General features: G+C 37.5%; 5 protein-coding genes across 5 annotated transcripts; 3 read left to right on the top strand and 2 right to left on the bottom strand.

Annotated features, from left to right (window-relative positions):
* Positions 1-2663: 2663 nt before the first annotated feature.
* On the bottom strand, positions 2664-9056 carry LOC113290012 (lecithin-cholesterol acyltransferase-like 4). The gene is made up of 11 exons (XM_026539478.1): positions 8631-9056; positions 8457-8548; positions 7729-7847; positions 7347-7482; positions 6996-7047; positions 6476-6576; positions 5489-5671; positions 5121-5278; positions 4858-4912; positions 4552-4605; positions 2664-3341 (listed from the first exon to the last, which is right to left on the bottom strand). Exons 1-11 carry the CDS (start codon positions 8866-8868, stop codon positions 2871-2873), a joined length of 1659 nt encoding a protein of 552 aa, XP_026395263.1. The 5' UTR covers positions 8869-9056; the 3' UTR covers positions 2664-2870.
* A 2214-nt stretch (positions 9057-11270) lies between these two features.
* LOC113291750 (F-box protein CPR1-like) lies at positions 11271-11791 on the top strand. Its single transcript, XM_026541245.1, has 2 exons — positions 11271-11720; positions 11783-11791. Exons 1-2 carry the CDS (start codon positions 11271-11273, stop codon positions 11789-11791), a joined length of 459 nt encoding a protein of 152 aa, XP_026397030.1.
* Positions 11792-11816: 25 nt separating this feature from the next.
* Positions 11817-13355, top strand: LOC113286379 (RNA polymerase II-associated protein 3-like). The gene is made up of 5 exons (XM_026535014.1): positions 11817-12020; positions 12121-12245; positions 12368-12489; positions 12563-12645; positions 13103-13355. Exons 1-5 carry the CDS (start codon positions 11862-11864, stop codon positions 13139-13141), a joined length of 528 nt encoding a protein of 175 aa, XP_026390799.1. The 5' UTR covers positions 11817-11861; the 3' UTR covers positions 13142-13355.
* Positions 13356-14878: 1523 nt separating this feature from the next.
* On the top strand, positions 14879-15879 carry LOC113291751. Its single transcript, XM_026541246.1, has 2 exons — positions 14879-15211; positions 15361-15879. Exons 1-2 carry the CDS (start codon positions 14879-14881, stop codon positions 15877-15879), a joined length of 852 nt encoding a protein of 283 aa, XP_026397031.1.
* Positions 15880-24811: 8932 nt separating this feature from the next.
* On the bottom strand, positions 24812-25830 carry LOC113291752. The gene is made up of 2 exons (XM_026541248.1): positions 25396-25830; positions 24812-25306 (listed from the first exon to the last, which is right to left on the bottom strand). The coding sequence occupies exons 1-2, from the start codon at positions 25828-25830 to the stop codon at positions 24812-24814; spliced, it is 930 nt and encodes a 309-aa protein (XP_026397033.1).
* Between the last annotated feature and the right edge of the window lie 1317 nt (positions 25831-27147).

Below are 27147 nucleotides of genomic sequence, written 5' to 3' on the forward strand. Positions count from 1 at the left end.
TTTGGTTTGTTGGGGTGAAGCTGATGTTAATTTGGCTTTCCTATTCCCTGTTGTGGAGACTTCAAATTATGGTTGGAAGGTCCTTGTCGACTCTGGTTAGAGAGATGACAGTGATAGGAATTTCCTAGTCTTTGGTGGAGGTGGTGGTGATGCAAAGTCTGGAGTTGAGGGAAGGTTGAGGTGCTTTGGTGTGCTATTTCGTTGATGGGTTCCTCTCCTTTTATACGTTTGTATCCTTGGTGTAGGTTGTTCCTCTGGTGCTGGTTCTGGTGTGTCCACTTGATTATGTGTGACCTTGACGTGCGGCACGCCGTTCACTTTTGTGATCACCAGACTGACAATTGTGTGCGGGATGTCGATGGAATTATCCAGTGTCTGAGCATATAGTGGGTTGAAGAAGTTATACAGCTGGTTGGTCTGTGTCGCAGGGCCGGTGGTGATGCTTGATAATGGGCCTGATCCAAATTTTCTTTAAAATGTCTGTAATGTTGTTGTTGTGGTGGGGATTGGATATTTCCTTTATCCAAGTTGCTCTGTATGTCTGTTGATGGGCTGATGGATGCGGATACGAGTATTCCAAAGTGGATTGGTCCACCCATTAGAGGATTGGGAGTATTATCTGCTCTTGAGATCGACCCAGATCCTGGACCTAGTTCTGATCAAGCCCTGGACCCGAGGCCAAAAATTTTGAACCCGGATCTGAAACCAAATCTGCTTTGATCCGTTGATTTTTGCAGGTTTTCCATAGGGTCATAATTCTTTCGTCTGGCAGTAGACGAATTTGCACCCTTCTCCTGACATGATTCTAGTGGGCTGTTGTCAGAAATTTCTTTGGCAAAAAACGATGATTGATAAAGTGGGGTCCAGTTAAAACCTTGTTGAATCATTAAGGAAGTTAACCGAGTCTGGATCGATTTGGTTAACGTCTTTTTCAGTGGGGTGGCTGGTACGGAGGTTGGCGGCGGCGGTGGTTGTTGCAGGGCCGCCGGTTGGTTGGTCATGGGAACTAGATTTGGAGTAGTGGTTGTTGGGGTTGATGATGATTCTCCGGTGAGACGGTTTGATGATGAGGAGGTGAAAGATGAGTATCTTGGTTTGGGTCTTGCTGCCCTCATTTTGCTATTGAATCTGTGATAGGGAAAGAGTGGGTGGTTGGGGTCTTGCAAAGCATGTTGTTCGCTAATGAAGATTGGACATTCATATGCAATATGTGCAATGGGGCCACACCTAGAGCACAGTGTCGGGAGGTGTTCGTATGCAAATTGCACCTATTTTTTTTTCCAGCATTATCAAGTAAAATTCCAGGCATGAAATGTTCAGTGAACATCATCTCTACCTTTGCTCTTACCGGTTTGTAGTCGAGGTCCACCTCTAGAACTCTGCCTCGGTGTCACTTACACCATGTTTGTTTACTCCTGACTCATCTGAGTCGTATGGATCTGAATCATCTGGATCTGAGTGAAATCACCTGACTCATCTGGATCTGAGTCGATATGTTTGTTTTGAGTTAGATCTGACTCATCTGACTCGGAAATAAGTGAGTCAGCGGTTTGGTCCCATGAGTCAGGGGTATTTTGTTACCTGACTCAAATGAGTCCGAGTCAGGGATTATGTCTGAGTCAGAGGTCGAGTCAGATCTGACTCAAAATGGAAAACAAACGGTCTGACTGCTGACTCGGTCCGAGTCAGGGGTTGACTCAGATTCAGACGCCGAGTCAGCTGCAAACAAACAAGTTCTTAGTATCTCTATCATTGAAGTTTCATCCTCGAGGTATACAGGTAGGCCCAATATTTGTATTCAGAAGATTACAGTCATGAAACATGCAAGTGGGTTTTAGAGACATTTGCTCCAATCCTCTATCAGAACTACTTGGTTAAACATGATCTAAGTTTTGTTGACTAGGATAGTTTCTTTGTCACTTGCATGTTCCATTGTGCACCGGATGATTTTGTTAGCGTGTTTGGTCAGGTCTCGAACTTGTGAATTTGGGTTTAAACTATCGCGTGATCGTGATGAAATAGATTTGATAGTTCTTCTGCCCAAAAACCTGAGAACTTAGAACACTTTGGAGATATACAGGTTTTGTGTTGTTTTTGACTTTAGTCAACAAAACGGCCATCTTGACCAAGAAAAAGATTGCTAAGAAGATTGTTGAGAGAGTTGACTGGATACTTATTCTATCGATAAGACAAAATTAAAACAAGGTGGATTTATCAGAAATACCTTTAATTATACATTTTCGAGCAATCCGAACCTTTAATTATACATTTTCGAGCAATCAGGATTCGAATTTCACTCTCCAATGCCCCTTCGATTTGTGATTTAAATTGGATTCCAACGAGTTTGGATTTCACTCTCCAATGCCGCTTCGATTTGTGATTTAAATTGATCACTCTCCAATGCCGCTTAGATTTAAATTGGATTCCAACGAGCAAACCTGGAAGTAAATTTTTAGTGCAACCAAACCTGGAAGTAAATTTTTAGTGCAACACTTCGTGCTACTCATGGTTTTATAGTTGTGTTTTGAATCGACGATCAATGATTTATCATATCATGATTAAATCAGCAACGGGAAAAAAGTTTTCCCACGCTTTGAAGAGGGAGGATTTCGGCTGATTTTGCTTTTGCTTTTTGTTTTGTTTTGGTCTTAATTAGTTTAGTCTTATATTTAAGGCATTCTTGTAATTCAAATTATAAGGGTAACATGGTCATTTACATACGGGTTGAACACCCTAGCAAGGCAAATAATTGTGCATGCCTCGAAACAGCTTTCATTTTTTATTTACATGTGGACGAGCCATGTGGGAGAAGTGTGGGGAAGATGGGTAACCTTCTTTCACAGCCCCCAATCATAGTAGGACTAACTTGGTTAGTTAGCCATGGCCGTGGCTGTGGATGTGCATACAACACTCAAAGCCCCTCCACCACCTCCTCTAAGTTCAACGTGGTTTTGTTTCACCTCCTTCAATCCGACATGAGAAACAGACAAGGACGCTTTCAATAATGGTGCTTCATTTTCACTAGTGGTGACTCCTTGTATATCTTCTTCATCTTGGATGCTATCGTAGTCTTTTGGGATAATCTCCCACTCTTCTTTCAAAGAAGTTACTACTACCTTAGGCAGGCCACCCCCTCCTTGAATATCTTCTTGGAGGTGGAGTTTCTTCTCAATTTCAAAAGCAGTTGGCAAGATCACATAATCATTCAGGGGATTGTAGAAGGGGTCAAGATCTCCTGCCTTAAGCCAGTGCTTCAGTATACGGAATACATGCCGATCACAAATAATCCCCCTGTGTTCACCAGGAACTCCAACCCTTGCCTCGGCATTAAGGCCATCAGCCTGCGATGCATAGTAGAAAAGAATATTGTCAAACAAAGATCCAAGAGGTTAACAAAATCTGACAGCATGGTTAAGATATGGATGGATGCAGCTTTTGTGCCTCTCCAAATATTTGCAAGGAAAACAAACAAGGGAAAACAAAATAAACAAACAAAACAAAGAAATATGAGTCCCAATTTGCATATTTTATGCCCATTTTATTTTCAGATATTATCTCATGTGTAAACCTAATGTAACCTAGGCAATGAGTCCATGCGCCATATTAATCAAACTTGCAAGCCTAGGACAGCAAGAATACCCCTATCCAGGGAGTTCAGTATCTGCCACAGAATGTTCATGCGTTTGGATAGTACTGCCACAGAATGTTCCCAAAAAAATAATTAAAAAATTGTATCAATTCCAATCTTTCTTTCTCATATTAAAGCTACCCCTATCCAGGGAGTTCAGTATCTGCTAAACGAGTGGCTGGGCAGTCCCTAAACATAACAAAATACAAAAAGAAATTAAATATGATCCTTCATTATGGTTAATAGCTTTCCTTTTTCATATAATGCCAAACACACTACCAATTTCAATCTAGAAGCTCAACTATATACAGCAAATCACCCATAACCAAAATAATGATTGTATCCAAGGAAAACCACGCTGTGGGATCCAAATCTCGTTATTGGTTGAGGGATTATGGTTATTATCCAATCTCAACCAATGGTGCTTTTTGACATTGCTTAGGTTCATCGTTTCATGTTTGGTAGTTGGTACCTATAGATACAATTTTATTCACTCCTAAGTTCATCATTCAGTAGAGACATTCCTCTCTCTGGAAAAGAACATTTATACTCTATTGGGTATTTGCTTCCCACATATAATGACAGTGGCTCCCATTCAACTACTTGACACGAGCACCGGAGTCCTGACTCAAAAATGAATCCACCACTGTATGTACCCAAAAATGATGGTAACCATCAGGCTACGATCTCAAGTCTAATTAAGTGAATTCCAGGACCTTATCTCTTCCTTCCAAACTTAAAGCACAAACAACAAAAACATTATCTTATTTGGGTTACTGCTAAAAAAAGAAATTCTACTCTTGCTGACTTCGTCAAAAGGCAAGTCCTCTAGTGCTCCAATTGCTCAATCCTACTAATTACTTCCACCTCTCTAAGATCATTATTCTTAATTTAAACCGATAGGTTATGAAGATATGGCATACCTTCGCAGATTCCACAGGAACTGTTCCATCACCATCAACACATACGTACTTACCCTGGACATAACAAAGGCACATTTAGTGTAGTTGTGATTGAAAACCGAGTATATTACATTTAAAGCAAATCAGACCAAATGTCCTACAAGATGATATAAGAATTTGCGAGCTTTAAATAGATTAATTTGATTTTCACATGCCAATACACACTTCTGAGGCAACAAGTTTTATAATTAAAACCAAGAAAGCATATAACGTACTAAATACATTAACATCATGGACGACTTGTCAGACAGTAAAAGATAAGGTTACCTTTAATGGTAGGATCTGATGTAGATCCGTAATGGGTGTTTGCTCGCTCCCATAACTGCATAACAAAAAATCAGCATCAAAGATAGGCGTGCCTCATATCTTGTATCCTAGCACTCCTTAATATTGCTATTACATTTCAAAAAAAAAAAAAAGAATTTGAATTCTAGGACAGTGTATGCCAGCTTGAATTATTGTACAAGGATTAGTATCAACTTATACTATATAAAGAATATATCAAACACAAATAGTGAAAAATTGATTACCAAACACTATGAGGAGTATCATTACTGGTCCCATATATGTTGTAGAATTTACATTGAGTAGGAACCTTAGCAGATGACAAGACCTTCTGAGTTTCATTAGCCCATTTTAGGATGTCTAAGTTGAACGGCACTGTGACATCCACACCATTATAATTAACCTGGAAAGATAAGTATTAACTATCAACAGTAGTTCCCATATAAGGTCCCAAAAATGTGTATTCATTAAAACAAAAATATAGCAGACGATATGATGACTTCCAACCACCATCAGTTAAACTTGAGATCAAGTTGCCAGTGACTGAGTGACTGAAGCATCATAATCCTCCCACATAAGAATAGGCCAATAAGGTTTGTTTTTATTAGCTTACCGTGTTACTCGAAAGAGCTTCCTTCATTATATATATGGCTTCTGCTGGTTTATATGACTCCAGCATAACTTTTGGATTGCCATTGCTATCATGCTTCTCTTTCCATATCTCCAGAAGAGGATGGCATTGCCAATCAAAATTTGGGCAAGCCATCAATTCATATATAGATGGACATTCGATCAACTGAAAGGAAGATGTGGATTATATAAAGCATATTATCAATGTATAGGGAAAAAAAGGACGAACACGCAATTAGAAAGATTGCATGATTAGCTATGGTACTCATAACAAAATATCAAACCAAAATTCAAAAAAGATTAAAAATAATTTGTATACATAAGCGAGTTTACAGATCATCCTAAATAGCATTCAAAGTTGTTAAACGACATGCAAAAGGTGCTTTAGGTAGTAAGTTGAAATGAGTTCAAATATTTTGATTTTGATTCATCTAAAAAAAAAAATCTAGAGCAACAGCCAACAATTGGACTATCTGCTATTTTCTCAATTTTGGCTCAGAAGTTAAATGATTCTTACTTGTCCAGGTCTGACTAACCTAAGTTCAAATCAGAAGACTCGACTATAAAACATAAGTTAGAATTTAGATAAAAAAAAACTAAGTGAACCCATATTCTCAATACTAGAAATATGACTAAGAAAGCTCAGAAGTGAAAATAACGGAGGAAGCACAAGGGCTTTAACAGAACAAAAGAATTGCCAAAATCAAGTGTATCCACAGCGAAAATAACAATCAGAATGTCAGCGCCAGATTCTCAGTAGATATGATTGGTGAATGCCACTAAAAATACTACATTTCCTTGCAACATATGATGACACTGCTGATGATGGAAAACACCACCAAGCCAGCAAATTATGCATCTATATTCTCTCATCATAAAATTGCACTCACAAATAAAAAAATAAAAATAAAAGATAAGTGGATGATACTGCAATTAATATAGCAAGCACTAAATAGTTAGGAAAGTATACCAGTTGCTGCATGCTCCATTTTGATATAAAAAAATTCTGTTCCCATCCCTCGACAAAGGACATTCCATTCAGTAGGCTGGTTGTAATATATCCAGGTGCACCTGTTGGTTCATGCATAGCAAATCATACACAACATCGTACATTATTCTTCAATAAATATGATTTCAATTGAACTAGGAAGTTAAATCAGATCAATAGTTTGAAACAATAGTCAAAGCACAACTAAGAGCACTTCTATAAGAACGACATACAAACTAGCCTGTACCCATTGCTAAAAGAACTCTGAAAAGAGATGGGTCTTGATAACTAGCATTCCTGCTAATAAGAAAACGGGGTATCTATAAAAAAAGATTAATTTAAAGTTGAACATATTAACTAGTGGTGGTACATTTTTTTTATTTGTTTTGCCAGTCCGGGTGGCTCAATAAAGATCCAACTTATAACAATTAACGACATGCTGGGCATACTGCTCTTTGCCAACGTGAAAAACTAACATACCACACAGTAAACTATTACTTACCACGAAATGGTGCAGCAATTGCTATCCAGTTCTTCACGTATTTCTCAAATATCTACATTAAATAAACGAATAAAAAAAACATCTTAATAATGGATATAAAAAGTTGTGTCAATATCTAAGTTAGGTATAAACATGACACTTTTTCATGTACAGTCATTATTACTTAAATCTCTGACTGGAAAATGCAAATCCAGATATTTTCTAAGTAACCAAGAACAACAACATGCCTCATCCAGGTACTGGGTGGTTGTAATGTGGATCTACTACACCCTTCAAATACTTCCTGCTCCAAGAAGCAAGATCTTGGAATTTAAAAATTGTTTGAAGAGAAGAGTCAAGAAGGAAAATTACATTACTGTGCAGGCTCATGAAACATTTCACCAAAAGACCTCCCATAGAGTGACTTATTATAGTTATCTTCTTCCCTCCAGAAGCACTGTAAACTGACTCTAATCTAGCAGCAAAGCGATCCATTGTTGCCTGAAGTCTGAGGTAGTACAGAAAAAAGTAAGCAAATCAGCTCAATGACATGGAGAGAAATTGAAGAGACTTCTGGTAAGTATATGTGAAAAGACTTCTGGTAAGGATGACTGACATCATGAACAACCTCTGGATCATCTCAATGTGAGACCCCAATGATATACAATCCTAAATGCAGAACTTCTGGTATTATTTTCATACAAAAACAAAAAAACGGTGTTAAGTATTCACCTCAACAGTGAGTAAAGCATACCTATTACTTTGACGAAAATCATAGCCAAACCCAAACAGTGTCTTTCCTTCTTCAAAACCCCACTTGAGCATTTCCACAATCATTGCATGGAAATAACAAACAAAATCACGTCCAACAATCTGCAAGAAAGACATAAATGAGGTGAACTTCCATCAAAAGGAAAGACATGTACAAAGAACAAATGATAATTTGCACACCAGAACCTCTGCTGGAGTACTTTGTAGCAGCAAACCGGAAATTACCCATCCCATAATCTTTTAACTTTTCGGTAAAACATAATGCAGTTAGGAACCAATTAATAATCATACACTTATACAACATATCATTAAGCACAAAGTGCGCAGTAATATTCCTGAACAAGACAAAACATGTCAAAATTCTCTAACAGGGGACTGGATATTCCATCTTAAGTGACATTTCTAGAGAGTAGCAGAAAAAGTAATTTTAGCACTTGGGGACAGTAAGAACTATTTCAACTCAAGTTAATATCAATCAACGTGATTTATTCCAGTGTACAATTTCCACAAGCCAGTGGGAATCAAGTCTCCAGTCTTCTTTTCGTATATTTTAGCTTTGTTACTTGTTACGCTTAGCTCTTTACCCGACTGACTTGACTCCTATAGAAGGAATGTAAATCCAGATTTTTTTTTAAAGGAGCACATACATGATTGCCAAGTCTGTACTCAGCAACTAACATGGATAAAAGGAAAATGAGGATAGGTGATTACCAAGTCAGGATCCAAGCAATCAATCGCATACAGCCCATATCGATCTTCTGGCACAACAATTTTCGAATTGCGATCCAACGACAGTGTTTCACCTGCTCATATAAATTCCTTATCAAATTTGCATGTTAAATTAAAATCCGAAAATCAAAAGGAAAGTAGACAAGTAATAATTACCAGTAGAAGGATTAAACATTGACCAAAGCTTGTTCCTAAATTCCCGATCAGCACCTAGAAATCGTACCCAAATACGTTCTTGAGCACCATTCTCATCAACAGAATTAAGTATAGAACCAGCAATACCAGGTACTAGCAGTACAGGATCGAGATTAGGGTTAACATTAGGTTTTTTGTCTTTGATTAGCTTCAACCATATCTCTAATGAACGAATCAATTCATCCAACAAAACAGTCATCTCTTTCTTTGATCAAAAACACTTTCGAAATTGAAATTAATCGCAGGAATTATCAAAAAAAATTAATCGAGAAATCTTTGAAGTTCAGGGGTTTTGAGTGAAAGGGGAAGAAGAGAAGGAGAGGCTTGAGGGTTTGAAGTTGAAGAAGATGCACGTTTTCTGTTTCTCTTCGTCTTCTTGCTTACCCAAATAAGTCAAAGGGCAATGAATTTAACTCCAAGATAAGATAAACCCAAAGATTTTCTGACACTTCTTTTCTTTTTTATGACCTACTCTTAAAGTGGGTTATTGTTACATCCTCGTGTTTATATTAAAGACACTTGCCATACAGCCTAGTAAAACCGAGACTCATACTAGATCGAGTAATTTCCAATTACACATCCTCCCTCCGTCTTCCGGGAATCAGCTTTTCGGGACCGGAATCGAGATCGAGATCCCCGTATTGTTTAAGGTAATATTCTATTCCAGTTAGGTTTCTGCCATCATATAGAAGAACGACATATATTCTAAATATAAGAGGTTTCTGCTGATTTCTGTACAGGGTTTGGTTTTGTCACATGTAACTTTTTCTCTTAATTTGGGGACTATCTACATGGATAGCACAGCGGGAGATGCTTTATTTAGTTTCGAGGATCAACTAAACTCACCAAGAACAAGAGGTTCTTTGAGCGATGAGTTCATCCAAAAGCAGATGGACGACGAAAAGAAAAATAAGAAGAAGCTCGTGTGGGTCGAGAATTGTTTGAAAGAGTTAGGGGGGTTTGGAGTACCAACATATTGTTTCCCGTTTGAATTCTTGTAAGGTGTATGTTCATGTCCATGGTTCTTTTGGTGGTGAAAAATCAGGATGCGGGGCACTCTTAAGGGATCAACAGTTCTTTCCGCTTGGTGTTTGGTCAAGGATTATTCCCGTAGAAGAGCGCATTTCAGATCTTTATAGCCAGCTTAAAGCAGTGTCCCTAGATGTAAATATGGCTTTGAAATATAAAAATTTTGGTCTGGAAATTTATTCCAGTTCCAAGTATGTGCTTAAGGTTATTGAGCATGCCTGGACGCTCGTCATGCAGCAGGAATCCAGGACTACGGAGAATGGTGCAGGTAGAGGTGGTGGAAGAGGTGCGGCGGTATTTAACTATCCAAGTTGCGGAGAATGTGCAACTTCTGTAATTAATCTTTGCAACGAATACACAAAGGACATATTACTTCCTGATGACAAGAAGGATTTTGATAAGGTTCATTCTCTCTTAACGAGTATCATGTCCGATGTGTTGGAGCTCAGAAAGGAAGGTCTTTTCGGGTTCCACGTGCTTCCCGCAGATTCAATAAGTGCAAGAAACGCAGCCGCAGAGTTCCTCGCTAACCTTGGTGAAGACAGAGACATGAATATCTCCGAAGTTTTTGAGTGCGAGGAACTATCCAACATTCTTTTTGAAGAGGCTCATGAGTGAATCAACAATATGTAAGCAGTTGCACACCTCTATTATTAGTTGAATGTATTGAGTTAATTTCCATGTTCCTCAAAGTAATTTGCCAGAACTCTTCCTGAATGTTGTTTTTCTTTTTTGTTACCAATCAAATTTTGCAGCAAAAAGTCATCATTAGGTTTTTAGCTGGTTCTCTATGGCTTCAATTTTTTTCTCTATAAATATGCATCGACTCACAAAATGTCAGCAACATCCTTGTCAAAAAAATTGTTCAGAAGTTTTGTTAAAATTTTGTGTGTTCCAGGTAAAGAGACTGAATTGAGAACAAGTCCTAAAGGTTATGTTAGCTAGATTCTTTCGCATAAAATTATTAAGAATCCAGCTACAAGTGATGGAATTTTACATGATAAGCATCAGTTGATTTACAAGGCAAAATGTTTATACGGAGCAGCTCACAGAGTTTGCGCCCGGAGGTTTATACCGCAAAACAGATCCCCTGGGACCCATGGATTAACAGGGTGGCCCGGTGGGTTTTCTGGCGGTGGGTTTAGCATTTTCGGGGGCTTATTATATTCATTTCAAACCCTCTTTTCCTCCTAACTTTTCATTTCCCAAGGTTCAATGGCTCTGCAGTACTGAACAGTAAAACCCTAGAAAATCTCAAACATGTATACTATACCAACAACACTCGTCTCTTGATTAGAAATGACAATGATTTCTACTTATGCACAGACCATGTCTCACCATCGCCATCACCATCACCATCACCCTTGTGTCTTGATGCTATTGAGATAAATTACCCATCCAAATCTCCATTTCATTTAGTTGACATTTTTAGGTACATGTCATGGTTTGGTATTGATGAATGTTACTCCTGGGTGTACACTTTGTCTATGGAACCCGACCACCAGGGATTACAAGTTGTTAAAGAAATGCGTACCCATGTGTGCATCCAAGTCTTTAGCTGGTGTTAAAATGATGAGTTATACGCACGGGATGGGTTACGATGGGGTGAATGAGGATTACAAGATTGTGATAGCTTCTTGTTTTGTGGATCATGAGTATAGTAGTGAGGTGATTGTGTACTCGTTAAAGACAGATTCATGGAAAAGTATTGAGAGTAATAAGATTCCTCCTTACTCTAATTACGGAGATCAGCATGGGGTGTGTGTTTATGGTGTGCTTCACTGGATAGCTGATCGTTTATCTGTAAGTGGAACTAAAGCAGGTGTTATTGTTGCTTTTGATATTGTTGAGGATAGGTTTTTTCTTGAAGGTCTTGCTCATAACCTGACCCCTGAGTTCTTGGGTGTCTTGGATGGGGAGCTAGCCATGCTCTGTAAGGTTAATGGAAGTACTGTGCCTGGTTTCGATGTGTGGGTTATGAAGGACTATCCTAGGAAAGAAACGTGGACCAAAATGTATACAGTAAATACCCAAAACTTAGTTCTTGCAGAACCAGCCAACTTATGTCCGATACATATTTTTAGGAATGGTGAGATTCTATTGGAGAAGGACCGAGATCAGAAGGAATTAGTTATATATAACCCAAAGCTGGCTAGTGTCCAAATGCTAAAGATCAGTGGTGTTCCGAAATGGTCTATAATAGAGTCGTACTTGGAGACTTTAGTTTCTCCTAACTTGGGTACTACAATACATAATGCACTTAAGTTCGCGAATTCTGATCCAAATAGCATATCTCCTACTGCTACTTCAGAGAAAGAACTGGTGAGAACTTATCTTGTGAATTTTAGTTTCAGCTATGTTATGGAAAAACTTTTCTTTGTGTAGCATTTGACGATATTGTGCCATCTATTTCCATTTTCAGGGCAATCTGTACTTCAAGCAGAAAAAATTTGAGCAAGCAATTGATTGTTATTCCAGAAGCATTGCACTATCACCAACGGCAGTAGCTTTTGCAAATAGAGCCATGGCTTATCTCAAAATCAAGAGGTTATTATGCATGGACAATCGTAAAATCTCATAATCACAAAATATGTGTTTCATAGCTTTGTTTTCCTACTTGTACACATAATATTTTCACTTTACTAATTTCTTTTTTCGTGGTGTACTAGATACGAACAAGCTGAAAATGACTGCACAGAGGCCTTAAATCTGGATGACCGCTACATAAAGGCATATTCAAGGCGTGCAACAGCTAGGAAAGAACTTGGAAAACTTGAATCATATGTTGAAGGTAATATCTAATTTTGATTTCAATGTTCGATTAAGTGATAATAGCTGTATAATTATAGATGATATAAACGTAGATACCGAGTCTGCACTGAGACTGGAACCAGACAACCAAGAAGTCAAGAAGCAGAATGCTGAGGTGAAGAATCTTTATAACAAGGTAAGCTGGTTATTCACTTTCAGCAGATACTTATTAGCAGCAGCTGCCAGTAATTTCCTGTTCAAAATGGTTACACAAGAACAATGATGTGGGTACGAGTGTCGATGACGGGTGTGACTAGAGGTACTTCAAATAAATTAGGAAATTGGAACACCCAAGTTCGGTCAGGTTTCGGTTATGCATTCTTCTTAAAATACAATTGTTAGATCCAGGCTTAGAGTCAAGAATTAGTGAGATATTTTTCCTTCTCGTCTTACTTATATTTTTTTCAAGCTGCTAGAAGAGTACTAGTAGTTTCAGTGTCTGTGTGCGTCTACACGAGTAACAGCATCTATACATATCCGTGTGAAGATTAATTGTGAAAATCATAGTGTTATACAAGTAATTCATATCGAGTAATTCCTGACATTTTTTCTTCTTCTTTGTCTGCAATATTTGGACGTTGGTTATCTATCAGGAGGTTCTTGAGAAGACTTTAGCAGACAGCAAAATATGAATCGCCAGGACCTTCAGCCTTCCGACTTCCATAATTTTCACATGGTGTATAGCTGTATATATGAAATCTTTAGATTGCTTTCAGATGCGGTAGAGGGATTCCCTTGATGTCTTTGACTTTCAGTTCCTCACTTTTTTTGCTGATTATATTTGTAAACCAAGGCTGAGAAACATAGAACAGCAGCAACTATAACAGGTCTTCACTTTTTTGGCAAATCCATCTTCCTTCACTTTTTTGGCGAATCCATCTTCCCTTTGTCTACATTAATGTTCTTGTCATTTCTCTGGTTGCACATTATTTCTCTTTGGAGCTTTACTGGCTTGTTTGTGTGACCGTGCTGAAGAGTTCTTTTGCTAGTGTCATTGTGCCCCTTTTAAAGAGACCTTTTTTCTGAACACCTGTTGGCTGTTGCCCAACAACAAAGGAAGAAATCTGATCAGAACTCACTATGATTCTTCTCTCCGAATTATAGTAATTCAGCAAGCCTAAGACCGGGTCTAGTGGGCATTCCCAGCCACTTCCCAAACACATTTACACATCAGCCTGGGAAGGGCCTGGCTCTTGCGGTTTTTCCCAGCCACTTCCCAAACACATTTACACATCAGCCTGGGAAGGGCCTGGCTCTTGCTGTTTTTCCCAGAGAAATCCAGGGACGGCTAACCATCAGTCGTTCTATGCAAAAAAAAAAATGGACAACAATCAACCGTTCTTCAAATAACGGTCAGTGATCACCCGTTTCAGTCAAGACGTTTATTCATTAACCGTTATTCTTATCTTGACCAGTCAAACCCCATTGAACCGGCTAACCATTAGTCGTTTCCAGTTTAGGCAAAAGTTCCAGGAACAACGAACACAGTTCATTCCTTCTGTTCGTGTTCTTCCCCTTTCTTCCTTCTCTTCTCAAACAAAAACCCTAAATAACCAAATAAAGTTCACCTACACAATTTCAGGATTTTGGTTTGTTGAGGAAGCTCTTATTGAAAGTTGGGGTTATTTTTGAGGAGGTTAATCATCTCAATAATCAAAGGTAATCCAATAAACTTAAAACCCTGATTTTTCATTTTTTATTTTCAGTTGAAAAAATTTTCATTAATTATGAGATGAATAACATAAATTGAATTAGTTACCACTCTGTGAGGACTTGAATTTGTTTAACATTGTTAATTTTAGGGACTTAAATGGCATGTCTAATTGTATAGGTTATTTACAAGTTATATGATTTTGTACGATTGAAAATGAGATAATTTAGATTGTATGCCTAATTGTATATGTAATTTACACGTTATAGATATTATCATGGTCATAAAACGCTGCACTTTTGTTGGAATTCATTTGCAAATGATGGTGGTATTAAACTTTGTTATACTTGAATTTTTGTCTTAACTTTGTTAGATGTCCATTTTGACACCATTTCATTGTTACTCTGGTGTTGTTGTTAATTGAAGAATGTCTTTAAGGAGATATATGTCAATCAAATGGGGGGTTTGTCTGGCCGATGATTCAGATGACGAAGATACAAATCAAAATCTTGTCATGCTATATCAATGTATGCTGCAACATACTCATAATTTGCATCAACCCGTTCCAACCCAAGTGACGAAGAGAGAATCAATCAATAGAAATTGTGCCGAAGCGGATGCACGGTTGATGCAGGATTATTTGAATGATGGTTGCACTTGGGGACCGAAAAAATTCCATGGCCGTTTAGGTATGTATCGACCCCTTTTCTTAAGAATTATGCACAAAATATGTGAGGTTGACCTCGACTTTCGACAAAGAAAAGATGCTGCAAGAATTCCAGGTCATGGCCCATACATGAAAATGTATGCCGTTATGAAGTGTCTTTGTAAAGGTATCCCACCCGATAGCATTGATGATTATACCCGTATGGATGCTTTTACTATTTACTATTATATTAAGAAGTTTTGTGATGCAATTATGTTTGGGTTTAATACAGAATACATAAGACGTCTCATTGTGAATGATATCAAGTGGCTGATGAAGGAGAACACATCTAGAGGGTTTCCAGGAATGCTTGGTAGCCTGGACTGTATGCATTGGGGTTGGAGGGTGTGTCCGATGGACGAGGAGGGAACACACACAGGCCACAAAAGTTATCCCACTTGTGTTCTTGAGGCGGTTGCTTCATACGATAGGTGGTTTTGGCATGGTTTTTTTTTTGAGTGGGTGGACCAAGCAATGATCTTAATGTTTTGAAGTCCTCCAATTTGTTTGATGACAATCTCAATGGTATTGCACCACCTCGTCATTTTACTATCAATGGGAACCAGTACACGCAGGGGTATTATTTAGTGGATGGAATTTATAAGAGTTACTCTGTGTTAGTCCAAGCTTACGGTGCACCAAGTGGTATTACAATTCTCGATTTATTTAATAAATATCAAATGGCTAAGAGGAAAGATGTGGAACGGGCATTTGGGACACTTCAAAGTAAATTTAGGATCCTTTACCATAGATGTAACTACTGGGAAAAACAAGATATGAAATTGATCATGAGAACCTGCTTGATATTGCATAATATCGTTGTAGAGGATGAACATCGTGAAGCGGAGTGGAAATATGTGTCAGACCCACCTCGTGCACGGATCTTGAGGCAGACGAGCGAGGCATTAAAAAACCCAGTTCTTCGGGAGAGACTTCGTACGGATCTTGCAGCTTATATATGGGAACGACATGGTCAAGGTCTAAGGATGGTGACATGCCTGGAGATGCGCTAGACAACGAGTTGGATTCGGGAGAAGACACGGACGAGGTTGATGTTGATCAAGACCATTACGACCCAGGACAAGTTTTTTTGGCCTCTGATTCAAAATGATTTTATTACATGTTTTTTTATTTATGTAAGCGGTGAGACATGGTTATTAAAAATTTAAATTTAAATTAAGAAAAAACATTACATTTGCAGGAAAAAAGAAAATACATTACAGTTGTTAAATAACACAACATAGGAACACACAACATTAAAATAACCTATAAAATAAGCATATTATTTTCTTTAAATAACTTGGTAGATTATAAGATATGTTCTGGATTGATTAACAAATGTACTCCAAATATATCGTTAACGCTTGAGTGACGAAATGTTCCCCTTCCTTGCTTAGTAAACTTAATTTTGGCTAAAATAACGTCATTTTCTGATTCCCGTAGACAAATCCTAAAAGCTCTGCAATTCATCTTGAGGAAAGCTAGACGACACCGAAGAGCATTCAAGGATCTTTGGGTCACACCCGCTCTTGAATTGAACTCGACCGACATATCGTTCCAAAAAGTTTCAGCTGGCATATCTAAAAAATCTGGTCGATCTACTACAGTGCAAAAGCTTCTCACAAGTTCAATATCTTCTTGTTCACTAAAATTAACCATTATTTTTTCTACAAACTAACAGAAAACAAAATGTAAACCAACAAATTTGATAAATCGAATGGTAAAACTTGAGTGGTGAAATTTATGTTTGGTATTTGATGGTAGTGAAGTAAAACTCAACCTCTGATATATATGCATGGTTTGAAATTTGAACGTTAGAGAGAAACGGTTAATTGTTAGCCGTTCTTCCAGGTAACCGTTAGATTAAAAAGACCGTTAATGATCTAACGACAACCAAAGTACAACGGGTGACTATTAGCCGTTTTATTTCTTGTCCGTTAGATCTTCAACGGCTAGAATCATCCTGCGGACAAAAATCAGAAACGGTTAATCATATGCCGTTTTAATACAACGGTAATTTTTTTGAAAACGCCTTATATATATGTGATTTTTGGTAACAAATAATTCACACCAATCCAAATCTAGCCATCATATTACTACATTCACCTGAAAATCACTTCAAAATCTTATATCTCTTTGCAATTATTTTATTTTTGGTTTGATTTATTGTACTTGTTCCAAAACATAATGGTTAATTTTACACGAGCAGAAGATATGGCAATTGCAAAAGCTTATGTTATGTTTGCATCTGATTCAGTAGTCGGAAGGTATCAAGATTAAAAAACTTTCTGGGATAAAATCGAACCGGAATACCATCGTACTTTTGGCACACGTACAAACTGGACTCATAAAGTGCTTCAAAACAGAGTGAGTGCCCTCAAAACATATTGCAGAAGATTTGCTGCAATTGTGGGGGCTTTTCTCAGGAACCCGCCTAGTGGACGAACTGATGAACAAATGGTAAGTTTCATTATACAAATAAGGATATTAATTTTAATTTCATTTCATGTGATAATATTAATACAGATGTTTACTTCATTGACACTTTCCCAAAATATGGTTGCAGTACATAGAATCAAGAGTAAAATTTGTTGAAGGAAGGGGGGGAAAACCTTGGAAACATGACGCGATTTTCGCAGTTTTGAGGCAGCATGTTGAAGGTTGTGACTCGGAGAATTTAAGAAACCATCATGGTGAACCTAATCAGTCCACCCTGATTCCTGTGGTTGTTTCAGAAACTGAAGATGGTGATGGCACAGATTCAGCAATGGAAACCCAAACACAAACACGTTTTTTTGCAAAAGATAAACCCAGGGGACTTAGCAGAGATAAGTCTAAGATGAAAAATTCCATGGCTAAAGTTGCAGAACGAGGCTGGAACAACATGATTCATTATTTTGAGAAGAAGGATGCAGTCAAACATGAAGAAAAATTAGCTGAAAATGAGTTAATGCGCCAGTTAGTTGAAAATGGGACAAGGGATACCTTGGCTAGAGAGAAAAAAACCCACAATGAAGAAATGTCCATTAGGCATAAAGATGTGGAAATATTATTAACGGATGTGGAAATACTGCCTGAATGGAAGAAATATGCAATAACAAAGATGCAGGAGAAAATATGTACCCGGTTGGGATACGATCCTCGTAATTAGTTAATTAATTGTCGTGCTTAATATGGTTAGTTGGTTTTCTTGGTTATTAGTTGTATCCTTTAATGGTTAATTAGTTGTCTCGGTTATTAGTTAATTAGTGGTCCTGTTACTTAGTTATGATTTTAATTTTGAGATGTTTTTATTTAATTAGAGTGTTTTTTAACTTTAATTCTATTGTATCCATTTGATGTTTGAATTTAAGACTATTCTGCTTATTAAAAAACATGTTCGCACTCATATATTTATTCAAGATTATGACAAGGTACAACATCTTTCAATTGCTCATACAATGCATCAAAGTTAAAAGGTTTCTTCGTGTCTTCACGGTACTCGATCCGAACTTTCATTTTCTGAAAAGAAAAAGTAAACACTAACATGATAACTTGACATAAAACATTTGACATTAGAGTATATAGTTAATCAATTTATTAACTAGTTTTTATTATATCCTTATTCGAACTTCGTATGACAATGATGCATGCTTCAAGTTGATATCAAACAGAATAATAACAAAGGTTTGGATTTCAGTATTAATTAGATTGAATCTGTTTGTTACTGACTTCTTTGTTCTTCTATTGTCGTTTCCGGTAATATCTTCAAAATTTTGGAAAACGCGGTTCCAAAATTTGATTGATTGATTTACTTCTCCTAGGAACGTGGCTCGATTAGTTTCTAAAATCCATGCTTCCACAACACCGACATCTTCTTCATTACTAAACCTCATCACGAATATTTTCTTACAAAACTTACTAGAAGATCTTATTGCATATGGAATGAGGGTATTCTATTTGTGATCCAATTTAGGGGATTTTATAGAAAAGTATAAAATGTTACCATACTGCATAGTAAAATAATTGAATAATATATAATTCACGCAACGAGAAACACATCAATATGAAAATTCACTAAAATTTAAGACATTGATCTGATGAGTCTTAAGACAAGTACATGTATTTTTTTGGAAAAGTAGTCGACCAAATATGTTACAACAAAACATAATGAAGATTCAAAAAATCCAAATACATTATGACGATGCTCAAGTTGCACTTGACTAGAATACTAGATGGACACGTATAAAAGTGAATGAAAATAAAATCAGGAACAGATATGTCAAAATAATTGATGTGAGTTGATATGTCGAAAGATGAAAAATACATTGATACGTCAACTCAATTACTGAATCTTTAATAGTGTAATAAATTAATGAGTGAAACGACGAAACCAACAACTGGTGATAAGAAAACTCACTTACATATTCGCAAATAGTGTAATAAATTTATGAGTGATATGACTAAACCGACAACTGGTGATAAGAAAACTCCAACCGACATAAATGTATCAGTAACCAAAGTGACCACACTAGACCACAATATCAGTAGTAAGATTTGAAAATTGAGATACCAAAAAGACAGGCAATGTACTATAAATAATGTTGTTCTATAACAAAACAACACAACCAAATTATCAACATCTTATTTATACTAGATATATCTTCTCTTTAATTTTCAGCACCTCCTTTTATTATTTTAGTAGTCATGGTCGCAAGATTCACCCCTTTGAAGATGTAGCTACCATTCAGTCTTGGATTAATGTCTTTGTCGCTGAAGGAGAAACAAGAAATATTGTTTCAGGGGTCAATTTATGGGAGCTTGTGATTCTACATTTGACGGTTAGGAACGAAAACCCACACCAGAGAACATCTAGAATTTTACAAAACAGGGTACCAAATATTAAGAGAAAGGTTAAGTTGTACCTAAGTTTTTTGGTTTTACTTTTAAGAAACATGCCTTCTGGATGGACAACGAACGAATGTGTAAGTGTTCTAATTTTGGACTAACATCTTAAATTTTTAAAACATATTTTTAATAACACAATTTTAATATTTGGTTGTATAATATAGGAAGCGGAGTCGCAACATGGATATGAAGCTGCAACTGGTAAAGCATTCCAATTATACGAATGTTATTTACTCCTGAAGCAAAGGTTGCCTGAAGAATAAGATCCCGGGATATTATGCCGTGAAGAGGGTAAAAATGGTGACGAAGATTAGTTCGTCTGCGCCAACAGTATAGATTTTGTGGGTACATCTCTGGCAAACTCTCCCGAGACTAAACTCGGCCGTTAGGGACACCTAACGGTTTAAAGGGTTGATGCACCGACTAAGTGCAATCGCGATGCCTGCGACAGTGAGTTAGGTTTAATTTCCAGTAATTTTAATTTAATGTACTACTTAATTTAAGTATCCAAAAAAAAAAAATTTTGTTTACACATCTTTGTCACTTATATTTACATATTATACAAACTAAATACGACTTAGCAACTCCATGTGTATACTACAACAAGTCCACAAAAATTACCGATATTAATTAAGGTGAGCACAATGCACCTAAGACAAGTGGATCCAACTGTAATAAAAATTTGTGTGCGACATTTAACCTCAGGTGTGTCTACCCGTCTAGCGTAAATACTATTGCAAAACAAAACATAAACTGCAAATGAGTGTACATGGAGTGTAAAGGAAAAAAGGTCAAGGAACGGGTAGCCATTAACCGTTTTTTTTTTTTTTTTTAAGAAACTACCCATGAAAAAGGCACATTTTGGGTAGCAAATTTTATTAATAATCAGCAAAAAAGAAAGAGGGGGACTAGGCCTTACCTCTCACAAGCAAAAGAAGAAACGAAAAAAGAACAAAGAAAAACAAATTACATATTGCGAAAACGGAAAAGCGGAAAGATAGATTTATCAATGAGGAGTTTTCGCCTTATGAAATCTGGAGGATCAATCCACCAACGAGATTCAACCATAGCACCATGCTTGGCTAAAAGGTATGCCACCGAGTTACCTTCACGGTATATATGAGTACACATAAACTGAATAGAGGATGCAAATTTTAAGAAATTGTTCCAGTGAGTAGATAGAGTCCAAGGGACCAAATCCGGATTATTGATATCCTGTAAGACGAAAGTAGAGTCACATTCAAGCCAAAGTCGTTGTATTCTTTTTGTACATGCTATACGAAGAGCATGAATTGCTCCCCAGAGCTCGGCACAAGAAGAGTTACCAAATCCCAAGTTCTGAACTAGGCAGCCTTTTACCAAGCCATTGGAGTCTCGAAATATCACCCCACAACGAAAAGGTCCTGGTTTGCCCATAAAACATCCATCAATGTTAGCTTTAATCCAACCAGGAAGAGAAGACTGCCATTTAACCATGATGGCCTTTGGCATATTAGGAGGTAAGCTTTTAATTCCCAGGAGATCAAGAATGACCTTGTCTGCTGAAGTATAAAAGGAGAAGCCACCACTATGTCTACTCGATTCAGTAATTAAGTTTTTCAGATAAGTAATGGCTTGATTAGAGGAAGTAAGGCAGTGCTCAAACCTTAGTCTATTAATACAATACCAAATGATCCAGAAACAGCTAACCACAACTATCCAGAGGAGATTTTTTGTTTGAGAGCATCCCCTGAAGCTTCTAACGGATGTAAAAACCAAGCTGACACTTGCACATTCCAATTGATGTCTGAACACCTGCATAATCCAACTCCATAGAGAGTTGTAAAAAACATAGTCAAAGAAAAGATGAGATTGAGTTTCGCTACAAAAAGGAGAGGGACATAAGTTACAGCAGTTTGCTGCTTCAACTCCTTGCGTTTTCACATTATCATCAGTAGCGATTCTATTGTGCATAATTTTCCAAGCGATGCAGGCACGTCTAGGAGGGATCTTTACATCCCATAGATCCTTGAAATCCAGATTTACCGAAGCTCTAGGCCTATGATAGCTATATGCGTCTTTCATAGTGATGCATCCCGACTTACTAACATTCCAAACTTGTTTATCATCTTTGTGAGAAGCAAAAGGGGTCTCCCTTAAAAATGTTGTACATGCCTTTCAATCCAGGCATGTACGAATGTATCTGCCACTCTTCATCAATGATGAAATCTGCAACATAGTTGTGCAGATTTGAATTATCGAGCTCCAAGTAATCTGCAATGGAATAACACATATTTACGCACCAAGTATCATTCCAGAAATCAATATTGCTTCCATGACCAACTAACCAGATCAAATTATCTTGAATGATACTCCACTGTTCTTTAAACCCATGCCACACAGAAGATTTTTTGTAAGCAGCGCCTCTAAAACGAGCTTTGGTAAAGCTACCAAAATCTGAAATTTCAGTCATCGTCTTCCATGTCATTTTCATAAGAGCAGCGTCATTCAGACTTCTCATAGATTTAGTGCCAAGACCACCTTGCTCCTCAAGTAGACATACTGTGTCCCAAGTCACAGAGTTGTGATGAGTCGTGTTAATATCACCAGACCACACAAAATTACGAATCCACTTCTCAAGAGTTTTAATGCAATAAATAGGCTATTTATAAACATGAAAATTGTATAGGGCAGAGCTAGCTATCACAGTTTTAACCAGCTCGACACGCCCCATCATAGATAAAGATTTACCCTTCTAAGCCGCAAATTTGAGCTTGATTCTGTCCATAATCTCATTAAAATGAGAAGTCCTTGGTTTACCTTGCAAAATTGGAACTCCAAGATAACGAAAAGGGAGAGTACCCATCGGGATATTATAAGAAGCGGCAATATTAGAGACTCTATCAGAAATGTGCTTACTTGAATAGATCGTGCATTTAGCTGCACTAATAAACTGCCCAAAATTATGACTGTATTCTTCAAAAATATTCATCAGAGCTTGCGCATCTCGCTTAGTACCTCTGCAAAAAACCATGATGTCATCTGCATAAAGAACATGATAAGGAGCATTGGTACCTCTTGGAGAGGAGATGTGATGCATTAGACATTGCGTAAAAGCATTAGAAATTGCACAACTTAAGACATCTTCGGACAAACAAAAAATAATAAAAGATAAAGGGTCGCCCTGACGGAATCCTCTAGTGCACCCAAAGTAACCCATAGCCTTGTCGTTTACCACAATAGACAGCTTAGCTGAATGAAGGATGGTATGAATCCACCCTACAAATTTCTCACAGAAACCATAGCCCACCAGCGATTTGAAGAAGAAACTCCCTGTTAAGAGTATCAAAAGCTTTAGGAATATCAAATTTGAAAGCAAGGTTTCCTCCAAAATTCTTGTAGTCAAGTATATTGATAGCCTCAGAAGTAATGCCAATACAGTCGAAAATACTTCTGTCCTTAAGAAAAGATCTTTGCTGCGGAGAGATAATTTTAGAAGCAATAGGACTTAGACGATTAGCCAGAATCTTACCAATAATTTTTAAATGGAAGTTTCCAAGAGCAATTGAACGAAACTTTTCAATAACATCAGCCACGGGCTCTTTGGGAATGATGATTACATGACTAGGGTTCGCATTAGGAATGAGCCAGCCATTTTGAAAGAAAAATTGTACCGAATTAATCACATCAGTACCCACTATATCCCAGAAAGAAGTGAAAAAGATACCACTAAAACCATCCGGTCCAGGAGCTCCATTAGCGTTCATGTCATCCACAGCAGTTTTAATTTCGACCATATCAGGCATGGCAGTGAGAAAATTATTGTCAGCTTGAGACACCATACTTTGAGTATTTCTGGAAATAAAATCAGTAAAGGGGCTCACAGTGTTACCAGCATACATATCCTAGAAATAAGAAACCACATGATTAGTGACTTCATCATGAGAAACTAATAAATCCCTATCAGCCTTAAGATGAGTAAGTTTATTAGTAGCAGCTCTAATTTTCGCATAAGTGTGTAAGAATTTAGTGCAAGCATCACCATCCTTCACCCAGTTGAGCCTAGATTTATCTCTCCAAAAGTCTTTATGAGTTTTAAGAGCATCAACAAGTTTATTTGAAGCTTCAACTTCTACAAAGTGCAGTTCATCTGAGTAAACTTCATTAGCAATTCTTTGTTGAATACTTTCAAGAGCATGAGTAACATTATTAACATTTAATTGAATATCCCCAAAGACTTCTTTGTTCCAAATTTTTAACACTGACTTCAAAAATTTCAGCTTTTGAATAAGTACATACATGGGACAACCAAAGAGTTGTTGCTGACAAGCCTTTAGTACAACATCACGTAAGCCAGAGTGATTCAACCAAGCACTCTGGAATTTGAAAGAGGAAGCAAAAGTTTTGTCACCCTTATAAGCCTCAAACAGTAAGGGATGATGATCAGACTTTACACGAACAAGAGTACCAAAGACATTACAAATAACTCTATCTAGTCGAAGCTCGGTATGATGTCTGCCTTTACGACTATTAGTCCAGGTGTAAGAAGAACCTATAGTATCTAGGTGATGAAGATCATTCGTCTCCGAAAAGGCCAAGAAATCATCACAAGAGGCTTTAGTGGGAGGAGGACCAATGGATTTTTCATGAACGCCCAGAACTGCATTAAAATCACCAACGATGCACCAAGGACCAGGAAGGTTGGCTATCATATCCGTCAGGCTCAACCACAAATCTCTACGAGTGGGATAAGAAGTGGACGCATAAATACCAGCAATGTAATATTTCATGTCACCCAAGCGTTCTTCACAAGAAATCATCTGCATGGAATTAGACACCACCAGAACATTAATATGACTAGCACACAGACACCATAAATTCGACTGTTGAGCCCCTCTATCATTAACTGCAACTAACTTCAAGTCAAGGTTAGACCAAAAGCTATCAGGAACAGAACCAAAATCCACCCAATGTTCGGCAATAAATACAAAATCCGGAGAGAATTTACGACAGTGATTAGAAAAAAAACTAGTTACGTGTCAGTGTTTCTAAAGCCACGCAAATTCCAATAGAGAGTTCTCATTGAGAAGAATTTGAACCACTCCTTGGATGCATATTCCAATGTTTAGATTGTGATTCTTCCATAGCAGCTTTCTTAGCTTTTTCACGAGCCCGTTTTTTCTGAGATTTCGTAAGAACTGCTTCAAAAGGGAAAGCATTCTCATCTTCAAGAGTATCAACGCTAATAGCATCATCTACATTATCTTCTTGTTGGTGAGATAGGGGAATTTCAGAATTTTCAACATCATTATCAGGTGAAGTATCAACACCAGATCCATTTAACACATTCATTCCTGAGTGAGTCTCAGTATTACATGGCATAGTAACTTCGACTGTTCCATTAATAACACCCACCTCTGCAACAAATTTATCAACATTATTTCGAGAGGCTGGGAGAGACTCATTACCACTAGACTGTGCAACTTCAACAACGCTAGCACTTATCTCAGGTACTACTGGGGGAGTACTAGATGGAATGACACCATTAGTATCACATGTAGTTGCTGAATTAGTCTTCTTAGGGACATAATGGGATTTCTTATTATTAGCAGCATCCTTGCTCGGCTCATTAACATTCGCTTCGTTTTGTTTCTTCTTCTTACAGGAACTTCGTAAAGTAATGGCTTTGCTAGATCAATATCTACCAAAACTCTCGCATATAAACCAAAGCTTCTTGTTAATGTAGTTTTATCAATGTATAAAGGATCACCTAGAGTACTTGAGATCTCAAACAAAGTTTTAGATCTCCAGTATTCATAACCTAAATCATAAATACGAACCCAAACCTGAGCTAGGGTTTGATGTTGCTTATATGGATTAAAATCTGGGATCCACTTACGAAAATGAAAAATTCCAGGCTTGATATTACATGCTCCTGCAGAACGAACATAGCTGACATCTTCCTCACAAGAAAACTTGAAGCAGAAGAAACCTTTACCTAATGGAGAAATAAACCAAGGTTTAATATTCCACAATTGTTTTAGCTTGTCATGAATCTCTGGGATCTTCATTGGAGCTGAACCCTTAGGAAAATCCATCCTACCAATTAAACAGTTTTTACAATCTTGCACCCCCAGATATACGAATTGAAACATGAGATCCATTAAAGCAAGGTTTGGCCAGATTGGATGCATCAAAATCGAACGATTTAAAAGACGAAAACATACTAGCATAAATTTTACGCTTAACATTCTCAGAAACAGAAACATTGACATTAGGGTTTACAATATTGTCATTAGGGTTTATAATATTGTCTTGTGTTGAGACAACATTACTTGTATCATTAGAAAGATTCAGAAAAAACAAAGGACATATTAGTGTTGATTTCACAGATTGTGACGAAGAAGAAGAGGGAATCCCCATTAACCGTTCTAAGAAAGGCAAAACGGTCGATGATTAGCCGTTCCATTGGAACGAACAATGATTATTCGTTATTATGAAGAAGAACAGTTAATGATTGGCCATTTTCTTTTTTTCAAAACGGCTAATGGATAGCCGTATCCGGAGTCTTCCCGCTGGGATTCCCGCATACTAGGAAAACCTTGCGAGAAGACCCACCTTTGGCCACGTTTTTCTTGGCTAGGAAGGGCTTGTGCATGCCCATAAGACCCGGTCTAAAATTTGAGGCCCTTGTTGATAAAGCTTGAACAGTTTAGCTTAGTTATGAATTTTAAAAGATTGTACTAAATTATCAGTTCCATATCTGTTAAGTTTCATAACTTTAGTTCGTATCTTGTTTTGAATTGAGTTTTTATCTCTTGGAAATGATGTTGTGCAAATTATTCTGTCAAACAACAAGACTGGTGGTCACTGTCGAGTCAAAGAGACTGAAAAGTCAAAACTAACTGTTGTACTTCGCAACAGTATTAGCACATGCTAGCTACAGCTGTTTTCAGCTTCCTCTGTAAGCTTTCGGTAAAAAAAAAAAGTACTCAAAAAATCATTTTGGTGGGAAAAAATGGTGTTCGACCAAATGAGCTCCCAGCTGAAACCCTAACTTTTCTAGTACTCCATTTCCTTCCATCACTTACTGCTGTTGGTATCTTCGAAAATGGATATTAGAGTTCACAAATCTCCTGAAACTACGGTGGAGTTTCTAGTACACTGCTAAATCAAGCAGCTATTGTTTCTGCTATTAATCTGGACACCAAAACCTTAGAATCTGAAATTTCAGATAACCCATTATCCGGTGATGCCAAAATGGGTGCCATAAACCCAGCATTGAACTCTGGAAGGGGATCTCTCACTCCCATGAAAAGGTGTTTTGAGGCAACCTTTTCTTGTCCTGTTGAGGCAGCATCTGAGCCAAGTAGTAAGGAAGGCTATGTGGACGAGAACACGGGGTGCTCAGCTAG

This window comes from Papaver somniferum, chromosome 6 (assembly GCF_003573695.1).
Source record: "Papaver somniferum cultivar HN1 chromosome 6, ASM357369v1, whole genome shotgun sequence".
Lineage (NCBI taxonomy): Eukaryota > Viridiplantae > Streptophyta > Magnoliopsida > Ranunculales > Papaveraceae > Papaver > Papaver somniferum.